Source organism: Chenopodium quinoa, unplaced genomic scaffold (genome assembly GCF_001683475.1).
Source record: "Chenopodium quinoa cultivar QQ74 unplaced genomic scaffold, ASM168347v1, whole genome shotgun sequence".
Classification (NCBI taxonomy): Eukaryota; Viridiplantae; Streptophyta; class Magnoliopsida; order Caryophyllales; family Amaranthaceae; genus Chenopodium; species Chenopodium quinoa.
Window position 1 is genome coordinate 2,371,900 of NW_018742987.1, and position 12,309 is coordinate 2,384,208.

General features: G+C 31.5%; 3 protein-coding genes across 3 annotated transcripts; all 3 read left to right on the plus strand.

The window, feature by feature from the left end:
• Window positions 1-4,901: 4,901 nt before the first annotated feature.
• Window positions 4,902-6,524, plus strand: LOC110729504 (zinc finger MYM-type protein 1-like). The gene has a single exon (XM_021909236.1). The coding sequence runs from the start codon at window positions 4,902-4,904 to the stop codon at window positions 6,522-6,524; it is 1,623 nt and encodes a 540-aa protein (XP_021764928.1).
• Window positions 6,525-6,650: 126 nt separating this feature from the next.
• LOC110729505 lies at window positions 6,651-7,400 on the plus strand. Its single transcript, XM_021909237.1, has 2 exons — window positions 6,651-7,229; window positions 7,320-7,400. The coding sequence occupies exons 1-2, from the start codon at window positions 6,651-6,653 to the stop codon at window positions 7,398-7,400; spliced, it is 660 nt and encodes a 219-aa protein (XP_021764929.1).
• Window positions 7,401-9,723: 2,323 nt separating this feature from the next.
• LOC110729743 (gibberellin 20 oxidase 2-like) lies at window positions 9,724-12,279 on the plus strand. The gene is made up of 3 exons (XM_021909528.1): window positions 9,724-10,432; window positions 10,558-10,879; window positions 11,642-12,279. Exons 1-3 carry the CDS (start codon window positions 9,858-9,860, stop codon window positions 11,906-11,908), a joined length of 1,164 nt encoding a protein of 387 aa, XP_021765220.1. The 5' UTR covers window positions 9,724-9,857; the 3' UTR covers window positions 11,909-12,279.
• The last annotated feature ends 30 nt before the right edge of the window (window positions 12,280-12,309 follow it).

Sequence of the window (12,309 nt, forward strand, 5' to 3'; positions counted from 1 at the left end):
TATATGCACACCAATATATAAGGGCAAATAAATCATTATATACGTAATAATATTTCTAAGAAATACATAATACAACTTTAACAATAGATTAAAAGAGAAATTCTTCATTAGGTTAGAACCTTATATGTATAAAAGAATAATAATTAGGAAGCAATTTTTAACCTTTTTTTTACGTATAATTTAAGTAAGGATGGAGTTAAAAGTATTTTTTTTATTATAAATTAAACATTTATGACACCGATTGCTTTATTAATATGTATATTTTAAACTAATATTTCGATACTATACTTAATACATTAAATGCTTATATAAAACCGCTATCTGGTAAAATTATGATGATCATATTTTTTTGAATGAAGTTTTGAAGTGGCCCATGAGGATTGCCGCACTTTGAATGGGCAAACAACATTGACAGATTATTGCACATGCCAACGAACAAAATCTCTCCTTTAGGTTGTTCATCATCTGGGCCCAGAATCTTTTACCTTGCTATGAAGCCTTAGATAGTGTGTCACAATTTCATTGGACATTGGCATAGCTTTCTAGGGAGAGATTAGACCATATAGAATCTCGTGTAAAGCTATTGTATAACCAATTACTCTATTAGTAATAGGTGAATTGTAATGAAGGTTTTTTCCGCATTTAGGTTCAAAATTCAAATGAAAGGGGAGATACAATGTATGACCTACTCCATCTCAACCTTTCAATAACGATATCGATTTTGTTCATTTTAAGTTAAAATAGCGTAATACAAAATCTAAATTTATGATTCAGTTCAATTAAACTGATGCAAATAATTTAAAATAGAGAGAGTAACACATAATAAACCACCTGACAAGGACTAATAGAGTCATAATCGATATAGTATGAATTCATAGAGAGCATAATTATACGGTCTACTCCTATCATAGAAGGTAATTAATCACTAATCTTGGTCATTTCAAATGGCAAAAAGTTTCTTTTGCCTCCTCATTGAATCAAGTGGAGCAAAACTAACTAGTGGTAAGCATGGATACAAATCACCCATAAACAAAATTATGGGCCATTATTATCACATTTTTATTCGAATCTTTTTACCAAACTGTCTTTTAAATGTCAATGAATAAATCTCATCAGCATCCATAAATTGATTTCCTCTCGAGTAGAAACTATTATTTGATCTAGTACCTTAGGCTAATGTGCCAATTACTTCACATGAAGCATGAAATGCATCAGACCCACCATGAAATTTTGCCAGCAATATATCTTCTAGTGTCTAGTATACATCGGAAACTTTTAAATGATAGAAATAATATGTGTCCACCATATGTCACTTCTATTAAATCGGTAATGGCCCTAATAAGGCCTCTAATGCATATATACAGACTGCTGACCACTTATCTAAATTGGACTCCGATTGTGAGAATCAATGAATTATAAATGAGATAGCTCAATAGACTTATATTCTAATCATTTCTTTTTACACTTTTTAAAACACAATATATGTTTTTTCTAGATATAGGTCTCATCACAACATTTCAGTGGGATGAACTATTCGTGAATTGACTTCTTTTATATACGAGTATATTTTTTAGAAGTTCTTGAGATATTAATTTTAGAGGGGTGATTAATATTAAGATGGTATGATCTTTAGAAGAATCGCATAATTAAATCACATTAGTGGCTTCTTTATTTCCTTGGTGCATGTACCATTAATATATATCCTACCCATATTTGTCTAACTACATCCTCTAATATCAAGAAAATATGAAGATTGATATGTTTTGTCAATCAATCCAATTTAAGTCAAAGATTTTAACAGTATGACATTTTGGATATTCCTTTCATTGAAAAGCAACGTTTTATTCTATGAAATTTTGTGAACTTTGATCGTTATCATGTCCACTTTCACAGTTTCACTAATTTAATGTCATGCATTAGTATTATGAATTGATAATTCTTTTCAAACTTTGTTTTCTAGGTAATAAAATATCAACTCCTCTATCTATCATTATCATTTTCACTTTCATTGATGTCATGTATAATGTTTGTACTTGAATATTACAAACTGATAATATTTTACAAAGTTTAAGTTTGAGGTAATAATTGTAAGCTAGAATTCTTAAATATTAATCCAATAGAAGTAATGATAGGATCATTTCTAACTAGAGTTAGATTTGGATACTCAATATGAGTAGACACATTTTGTGAAAGTGTATTAGATTTCATTGTTAAGTGTAACTGTGTGATTATTATGCTCCCTATTTTTTTATTTATTTATTTTTTTATTATTATTTTTTTTTTAAATAAGAGCTTCACTTTATAACCCAAGTGTTTTAATATGACATCTCAATTTGGGCTTTGTTAGTGGGCTTCCTTACCTTATATGTTTGACAATAACTTTTAGTGATTTAATGTTTTGATCAGTACAAAATACGTAGTATGAAAATACTTTCTAATGTAAATGTTAGTGTTAGGCCAAATGATGGTACATACTTATTAACTTTTGAATTATTGCTTTCCAAAAGCTAACAAAACTAACTTTTGGAGTGGTGTTTGTCAAATGTCAACTAATAAATTTACCATTTAAAAATTTAATTATATCAACAATTAGTTTGTAATGAACACTTTTACCAAAAATATAGTTTTTTTTTTTTTTTTTTTTTTTTTTTTGAAGAATACCAAATAGCTACTTTGACGTTACTTCTAAAAGCTAAAATGTACACCTATGGAAAAAAAAGACATAGTCGACATAGTCACATTTATCATTTACTCCCTCCGTTTTAAAATACTTGGTCCACTTTTCTTTTTCGGCCGTTTTTAAAAACTTACTCTATTTTCTTATTTAGAAAACTTTTACAATATTTAATTTATTTTTCTCACCTCGTGGGCCCACCATTAATAATATTTTATAAATTTAATGTTCTCTCTCCTCCAATTCTCTCCACTACTTTTACTTTTTACAATTTTTTTATTCTTCCACCTATCCCAATACCTCAATATTTTATTACTTTCTTCAATTTCTCTTAAATTAACGAAAAATGAACTTCCGTTATTGTTAAACATAAGAAACCTTGATTTTTTTATTTATACTAGTTTTATACCCGAACGATGCCCAAAAGGTTGATAAAATTTAAGATAACATTTTTACTTGAATGTTAAATATGGTCAAATAATAATTCGTTCTATAATGTAGGATATTTAGATATACGATATTAGAGTGTACTTTTTGTGTCGTGATGCCTAGGTTGATAAAATTTGAAGATAATATTTCGACTTGAAAGTTAAATACGGTCAAATAATTAATTAATACCGACAAGATTTATTAATTATTATAGTTTTCTAAAATAATAATTAATTAATTATTGTATTTCCAAGAATTGGAAGCTATATAAACATCCAAATGAAGAGAGATTAAATATTGAAAAGGTTATCAATGTAGTAGTCCGTACAAAATTAGGCCTAGAGTTTCATGTTAGCGGTGAAGTTAATATTTGGGGCAGAGCCCGATAGCCATATAGTAAGAATTGTGGGCCGGTGGTGGCCCATGTCATGGTAACATCGCTATACTACTTAATACTCCCACATAATATGTAAACTTTTTGGCACTCTCTTGTATTTAAGTGCAATGTACAAAACCTCTCTTTTATATTTTTATCCTAAGTTTGCAATCGAAATTAAAACTAGTCTAACGGGTTAAATTCCTCAAAAGGATATACTCCGTATAAGATTGAATCTGGTTTAAATCATTACACTTACGATTTTTACTACGCCTAAAAAAACAAAATTAAACAATTGAAAACTAAAAGTGTACCGTGCTTGTTTTTTGTGTCTTTAGCCTTAACCTTATTTTCTTATTATTACAGATTTTTTTGGTCTTATATCATTATTTTCTGTATCTTTTCTTCTGTCAAAAACAGATGGTTGATTAGAGTATCGTTTTTGGTTTCAACGCCATATTGCTTTAGCTCATTTCATTTTGAAATTTTGATGTTCCAAAATGTGTAAGAGGTAGAAATCCCTTAGCATGAGAAATGAGAAGTCATCATCATCGTCCTCGGAGTCCTCTGAGTCAGTGGCGGACTTGGGCTTAGACCTGGTGGGTCAAGTGACTCACCAGGCCCAAAAAAAAATTTTAAGTTATTTTTTGAAAAAAAAAAAAAAAACTGACATTTGCTTTCGAAATCCCGAGTTTCTGTCTTCTTCAAACAATCAAACCCTAGCCTTCTTCTCTTCGCGACTTCGCCTCATCTCCATTCTTCAGTTCGCCTCTTCGCTTCGTCCCAGCCAGGCAGCCACCGTTCTCTTTGCCTGGTGGTCGGTGGTCGTGGACTCCGTCCTCTTCGTGGCTTCTCGCATAGTCGCATAATCGCATTTCGAAATCGCTACTCGCTAGTAAGTTGATTTCTAATCTTTATTTTTAATTTCTAATCTTCAAATTAATTCAGTCTAATTAGTTAATTTTATTAAACTTTGGTTTAAACTTTGGTTGATTTGTTAATTTGTAGTTGGTTGTGCTGCTGAATTGGCGAATTGCTGTCTTGCTGAGTGCGTGCCTAAGACTTGAGTGCTGCCGACTGCCGTGCTGCGGTGCTGGCCGACTGGCCGTGGCCCTACTGCAGTGCTGCTCCGCCTGCTCAGCTGCTCGTCTCCGCCTGCTCCGCTGCTCGCCTCCGCCTAGCAAGGTAGGTAATCAACTAATCATCAATTGATTCTTTTTTTTTTTTGTGAATTTTTTATCAAATTTGCATTACTTGTCTCTTGAACTTATGTGAAATCTGTTTTGTGTAATTGTGTTTTGTGTAATATGTTTATGTGATTATGTCATTATGTGAAATTGCTTGATTTAGTTGAATATTTATTCAAATAATTTTTCTGGGGAATATTGCTTGATTTAGTTCAATATTTATTCAAATTTCAGAATGAAGAGAAAACGTACTCCAAATGAAATGCAAAACATTACTAGCTTCTTTGCTAAAAAGAATCCTACTCCAACTTCTCTTCCACATCCAACACAAAATGAACAAACTATAACTCCACCTCAAGAAAGTGAACAACTTTCATCTCCATCTCATTATTCAACTCAAAATTCCCCTCAAAATGAACAAGACCAATGTTCTCCTAATACCCCAATTTTTGGAGAAAGATTAAGTGAACATGAATTTGCTAATCTTCCACAAGATCCAGGAAAGAGGAGAAAAATGAGTCAATTTCATAAAGATGTTAGAGATTTAGTGAGAAGAATTTACATTCAAAGAAAGCCTTGTCAGCCCAAAGACTTTACATTTACTCAAACTTCTATTTTTGGCAAAAATCGTCGCTTTTGTGCTAAGTGGTTTGATACTTGGACTTGGCTTGATTATAGTGTGGAAAAGGATGCTGCCTATTGCTTCCCTTGTTATCTATTCAAGGATGAAAATGCCTTTGGAGGTGATGCTTTTGTTAGTGATGGTTTCAAATCATGGAATCGATCGGATTTAATAAGAAAACATGTCGGTAAACACTTGAGTGCACATAATAATGCTGTTTTAGCTATGGATTTGTTCAAGAAACAAAATTCAAGCATCACACAAGCCTTGACAAAACAAACCGCCGAGAGTACAAATGCATATAGGACGCGACTTGAAGCTTCAATTGAATCTATCCAATGGCTTTTACTCCAAGGGTTGCCTTTCCGTGGTCATGATGAAAAAGAAAGTTCCTTAAGAAGAGGTAACTTTCTTTCACTTTTATCCCTTATTTCCAAAGGTAATCCTGAATATTCTAAAGTTGTTTTCAAAAATTCTCCTAGTAATTGTCAACTTACTTCTCCTAAAGTCCAAAAAGATATCATAAATGCATGTGCAAAAGAGACCACTAAAGCAATGCTTGAAGATATTGATGGTGGTTTGTTTTCTATCCTTGCTGATGAGTCCGCTGATGTTTCTGACAAGGAACAATTGGCTCTTTGTTTGAGATATGTTAATAGAAAGGGAGAAGTGTATGAGCGTTTACTTGGTATTGTGCATGTTGTAAACACTGCTTCTTTGACTCTCAAAACTGCTATTGAATCCTTATTAATGGAGCATTCTTTGTCTTTCTCTCAAGTACGGGGTCAGGGTTATGATGGGGCAAGTAATATGCAAGGTTCTATTAATGGCCTTAGGACTCTTATAGAGAATGAGTGTAAAGAAGCTTATTTTGTCCACTGCTTTGCTCACCAACTTCAATTAACTCAAGTTGCACTTGCTAAAAAGAATTCAGATTGTGCTTGGTTATTTGTTGATGTACTTGCACCTCTCTTGAATTTTGTCGGGGGTTCACCAAAAAGGAAAGAGTTTCTTCGTGAAAATCAAGCTCAAAGAGTGGTGGATGCATTGTCTCTAGGTGAACTTGAAACGGGTTCAGGTTTAAATCAAGAACGTGGATTAGGTAGACCTTGTGATACTCGTTGGGGATCTCACTTCAAGACAATCTTGAATGTACTTGATTTATTCCCTATAATCCTTGGTTCTCTTGAGGATATTGCAAAAGTATCTGATACAATAGATTCTAATAGAGCTTAAACACTTACAAATCTTCTGATGTCCTTTGATTTTGTGTTCGTGGCACACTTGATGGTTAGTATATTTGCGATAACAAATGCTTTGAATGTGGCCTTACAAAAGCACGATCAAGACATTGTGAATGCAATGGCCATGGTTAATGTAACCAAGACTAATTTGCAAAAAATGAGATATGAAGGATGGGATTCTCATATGGAAAAGGTAATTTCTTTTATTGGTGACTATGACATTGCAGTTCCAGATATGGAGGCTAAATATGTTGTTCCTGGGAGGAGGTTGTTTAGAGGTAAATGCCCACAAGTGTCTAATCTACATCATTTTCGAGTTGAAGTTTTTTTTGGTGTCATTGATCTTCAATTGCAAGAACTTGAAAATCGATTTCCCGAAATAACTAAAGAACTACTTGTGTGTATGTCTTGTTTGAGTCCTGTGGATCGTTTTTCTAAGTTTGATAAGGAAAAATTGATTAAGCTTGCAAAATTCTGTCCTAATGAATTTCCAAGTTCAGAATTGATAGTCTTTGGTCATACACTTGAGAGTTACATTTGTTCTGTTAGAGGAGATGAAAGGTTTTGGAATTTGAAGGGTCTTAGTGATCTTTCAATCAAATTGGTTGAAACGGGATTGTCTGAAACTCATGATAGGGTCTATTTACTTTTGAAGTTGGTGTTGCTTCTTCCTGTCGCAACGGCAAGTGTGGAAAGGGTATTTTCTGGCATGAAGCAAGTGAAAGACAAACTACGAAATAGCATGGGAGATCAAATGTTGAATGATTGTTTAATTACTTATTTGGAGAATGATTTGTTTTTGAATGTTAGCATGGAAGATATCATGAATCGATATCAAAACATGAAAACTCGTCGAGAACTATTGTAATAAGTTTGCATTACTATTTAGTTGTCTTTTGTAGTATTATATGAACATTTGGTTGTATTTTGTACTGTTTGAATATTTGGATGTATTTTTTAGTACTATTATTTGGTTGTTCGGTAATTTTTTTTTTTTACATACTTGATTATCGATTGTGACCCACCAGTCGGAAGTTCCTAGGTCCGCCACTGCTCTGAGTCACGATATAATTATATTAGAGACCGAAAAATTGTCTGATTTTAAAAAATTTATGATATACGAAATATTTATTTTAAAATCATATTTTATTTTTATTGTTCAACATAAGTATTTTGGCTTTTATATTTACCAATGTACAACTTCCACTACTATTATATCTAATTTTCTACAAATAATTCATTTTATAACCAAAAAAAGTATCTAGAGATAAATTTATAAAATAATTATATTTTTTAAAAAATAACCCAATAATAAAAAATAAAAATATGAAGTATTGTTTTAGGTCAAAATAAACATGTAATAAGGCTTTGTTCACTCACCTTAATACTGAAAGGGATATATAATATATACTCCGTAATCTCGTAATAGAGCATTATTTTGTTTTCATAGGACTGGGCTGGTTTGCTTTATATTTAGTAAAAAAAGATCTAGATATTATCATCATTTCATCATGTATGGGTCTAATTTAGAAAAAAAAAAAGAGAGCCAACAAAACACATTCTTGTCTATAAAAAATCACTTTAACTTATACCCACGATTGATTAAAACTTTTTCTTTATTCAATTCCTTTTCTTTTCTAAGGTTTTTTTTTAAGATTTTTTTTACTTAACTTTAAATTCAAATTTACACACAATCAATCAGTACATATATTTTACACTTATGATATTATGATTAAAAGTTTTACTACCTCCGTTAATTATTATGTACAACTTTTGAATTTTATTATATCTTACAAATAATACCCCAAATTGCATATAATAATTAACGGAGATAGTTATTTTTTCTTGTTAATTTAGCGTTTTTAGTAAATGTTAGTTACATATTTATATACTCCATATCTAACAACTTAATGTATATTATAGGTTTATCTAAAAATGAAAATCATAATATTATAATCCTAAAGGCAAATCTGCATGATCTTGTGGCATATTCAATCTTTAGAGTACAAGTGCACTCATATGTTTGAGTAATTATAAAAAAGAAACAACTTTTTTTTTGAAGCCATAAAAAAGAAGCAACTCATTAGTCATTACTTATATTTATCATCAATTGAAGATAACTTAGTGCTTAATACGTGTCACAATTAAGTTTACGTGACACGTATTAAGGATTTAAGGAGCCCTTATTACCAACTATTTGGTGCACTTAAATATCAAAACAAGGCCAAAAAGTTTTATCATTTTTAGATTTTTCACTATCATTTTATTTGTTAACATCTTTTTTGTATTTGGTGCGAATACTAGAATTTTTGCTGGATCTTGGTTTAATGCAAAATTAAGAATAGCTTACCTAACTATTAATTGAAAATCAATTAAGAATAGTACTTGTACTTTGTATTAACTATCGTTTTAAATAACAACGGATTTTGCAAACACTTTTAATACCCACAAAACAAGAAATGTGTTAGCATTAATTAAGAATATAGATGAAAATTTGATTATTATTTGATTTTTTAACTTGAACAAATTAAAAGATGTTCATAATACAATTGAGTACATCATATGCACATGATACACCCACACCTTTATACAAGTACTTAGTTGCTGGTGATTTGATCCTCTTCCAAATCATGAGCAACTAAATAAAAATATTGTATTAGGTAGTGTACGATATACACCCAGATGTAAAATAAAAATTAACATATCGATAGCAAAGACAAAGTAATGCATAGATAGTTGATCAATCATACAACTCAATTTAGAGTTTTTTTTACTAATTTGTTAATTTGATGGACCTATGAATTTGCTGACAATCAATTGCCTTACTTCAAGGCTGTCCATTGAAAGATTGGATTGTATAGCTAAAATAAATTTAGGTCTGACACATTTCACTAGATACTAAAATGATAATGAGAGTATTGCTTAGCTATATTTTGTTACTCACTCAATTATATTAGTAAGAAGTAATAATAAATTAATTAATAATTTCTCTTTCTTAAAGAGACGCCAAATTCCATTGGGAAAAGCTTCTCTGTCAATCTCCACACACGACAAAACAACTTGGGCCATTCCCTACTTTGTTCACTTTATAACCCCTATTGCAAATACACAATTTTATAAGCCCCTTTTTGCAAATTACTTACCTTTTTTAGAGCTATATAATCCCTCAACATTTCTCCTTCATTACTCATTGAAAAACATACGCCTTTTTCCCTTTTACCTTTCCATCTATTGTCTAATATAATTTTTAAGGGTACTTTCTTTCCCTTGAGCTCATAAGAAAATATAAATATATTTATACATATTCATAAAGTTTCATGCAAAAATGGCTATTGATTGCATGAGAAACATACCTCATACTACCACAAAAACCTACCAAAACTCAAAAGATGACACACAACTTGTATTTGATTCCTCAATTCTTAGCCACCAACATAGCATACCACAACAATTTATATGGCCTGATGATGAGAAGCCAAGCATCATTGACCCGGAAGAGCTACCAGTTCCCCTCATCGACCTCCAGGGTTTCCTATCAGGGGATTCCCAGGAAACCCTGGAGGTTTCAAAGCTAGTGGGTGAGGCTTGCCTCAAGCACGGGTTTTTCCTAGTTGTGAATCACGGTGTTGATTCCAAGTTGGTTAGGGATGCCCATAACTTGATGGATGATTTCTTCGACCAACCCTTGGCTCAGAAAGAGAAGGCTCAAAGGAAGTTTGGTGAGCATTGTGGCTATGCTAGTAGCTTCACCGGTAGATTTTCTTCTAGTCTTCCTTGGAAGGAGACTCTCTCCTTCCAATTCTCTCCTCCCTCTTCTAATGATGAGTGTTCATCCTCTTCCAACAAAGTTGTCCAAGAATACTTCAACAATAAATTGGGTGATGATTTCAATCACTTAGGGTAAGCTAATTTAATAACCTAAACATTTTTTTTTTTTTGGTTATTAATATTCTTTAAGATCATTCAAAGGTGGAATATTATAGTTAACTCATTTGCTTACAACATATACTTGAATGAATACACAGGAAGGTGTACCAAGACTATTGCGAGGCGATGAGCAAGCTATCCCTAGGAATCATGGAGTTGCTAGGACTAAGCATGGGAGTAGGAAGAAAATCATTTAGAGATTTTTATGAAGACAATGAATCAGTGATGAGATTGAATTACTATCCACCATGTCAAAGACCGGACCTTACACTCGGTACCGGGCCTCATTGTGATCCAACATCATTAACAATCCTTCATCAAGATCAAGTTGGAGGTCTTCAAGTGTTTGCAGATGGAAAATGGCGTTCCATTTCACCCAATTTCAACGCTTTTGTCGTCAACATTGGTGACACTTTCATGGTACGTGTATGGAGCGTCCAATAATATGTCATTAATATCTTATCCTAACTCTTCCTTTGTCCTAAAATTGATCACCTTATATATACTTGTTTTATACTTTTATGTGAAATGTCACTCTCATATCTTCAGTGAATTAAAACTTTCTAGGGAGATTTTTTTATACATATTTTTTTTGGTTGATTTGAATTGAAAAAATTAAATCTTTGTTACTTTTGATATTACAACTTTGTGTCTCTAATCATATCATTGTGATTAAATTAGATTTTTTTTTTTCATAATTTTTTTTTATTATTATTTTTAAGTAGCTCCTCTAAAGTTTCAATAAATAAATACAAGGATATATAGATCCCACAACAAAAACCCAAAATAAAATAAAATTAATTAGGTATTTCACTTTTTAACTTCACTAACTTATAAAGGAAAGTACAATTTTTTTTAGGACACCTTTTTATAGCAAAATGTGAAAATATAATATCTGATATGTTATGAATTTATGATACGTGGTTGACCTTTTGTTATCAATATCATTCATTTCAGCTGATGGTGCCATAATATACTAATTAAGTTTTTGCAAATTATAAGGATTATGGATAATAAGCACTAAATAAAATTTTGAATTGCATGGTATAAATAATAAATTATGTGTTACTCTATCTTATGTTATGAAGTATTATAATATGCAACTATTTTTTAACTGTTTATCCATAACCCTAAAATTAAAACTACGTACGTTTCTCACGTTTGTTTTTGATGCTATTGCAGGCTCAATCGAATGGAATATATAAGAGTTGCCTGCATAGAGCAGTGGTGAATAGTGAGAAACCAAGGAAATCACTAGCATTTTTTCTATGCCCAAGCAAGGACAAAGTGGTAAAACCACCAAGAGAACTTGTAGACAATGAGAACAACCAAAGGAAATATCCTGATTTCACATGGCCTATGTTGCTAGAATTTACACAAAAGCATTATAGAGCTGATATGAATACTTTGAAAGTGTTCTCTAAATGGGTTCAACAACAAAGAGCCTAGGTGGTGGAAATATAATATAAATGTGACCTATGTTGGAAGTTAGCCCTTATTTAGTAAACTCCTTAATTTGGAAAAAAAACAAGACATTGGAAATTGAAGGAAAGAGGAGATAGAAATGGTGCATGATCATAGTAAAAAGGAAAGTTTCCATGATAGTTTGGAGATTGAAATTATGAAGCTATGCAAGTTTTATTTCTTTCCTTGCTTTATTATTTAGAAGATAAGTAGTATTAGTAGTAGTAGTTAGAGTTAGGTTGAGGTATTGAGTGATATAATGTGAGAGTAGTGATAGATAATCAAATTTTGGCTTTTATTTCATGTATAAAATTCAATGGAATAATATATCAATCTTGTGATTCTCGAGTGATGAATACAAACCTTTAAATTGTTCGTTGATGATT

What these genes read in the sequence shown, in the direction of transcription:
- LOC110729743 (XM_021909528.1), top strand. Translation starts at nt 9,858, where the DNA reads ATGGCTATTGATTGCATGAGAAACATACCTCATACTACCACAAAAACC. An exon ending in GATGATTTCAATCACTTAGG is followed by an intron (nt 10,433 to 10,557) that starts GTAAGCTAATTT and finishes ATGAATACACAG; the next exon opens with GAAGGTGTACCAAGACTATT. An exon ending in ACATTGGTGACACTTTCATG is followed by an intron (nt 10,880 to 11,641) that starts GTACGTGTATGG and finishes ATGCTATTGCAG; the next exon opens with GCTCAATCGAATGGAATATA.
- LOC110729504 (XM_021909236.1), top strand. Translation starts at nt 4,902, where the DNA reads ATGAAGAGAAAACGTACTCCAAATGAAATGCAAAACATTACTAGCTTC.
- LOC110729505 (XM_021909237.1), top strand. Translation starts at nt 6,651, where the DNA reads ATGGCCATGGTTAATGTAACCAAGACTAATTTGCAAAAAATGAGATAT. An exon ending in CAACGGCAAGTGTGGAAAGG is followed by an intron (nt 7,230 to 7,319) that starts GTATTTTCTGGC and finishes ACTTATTTGGAG; the next exon opens with AATGATTTGTTTTTGAATGT.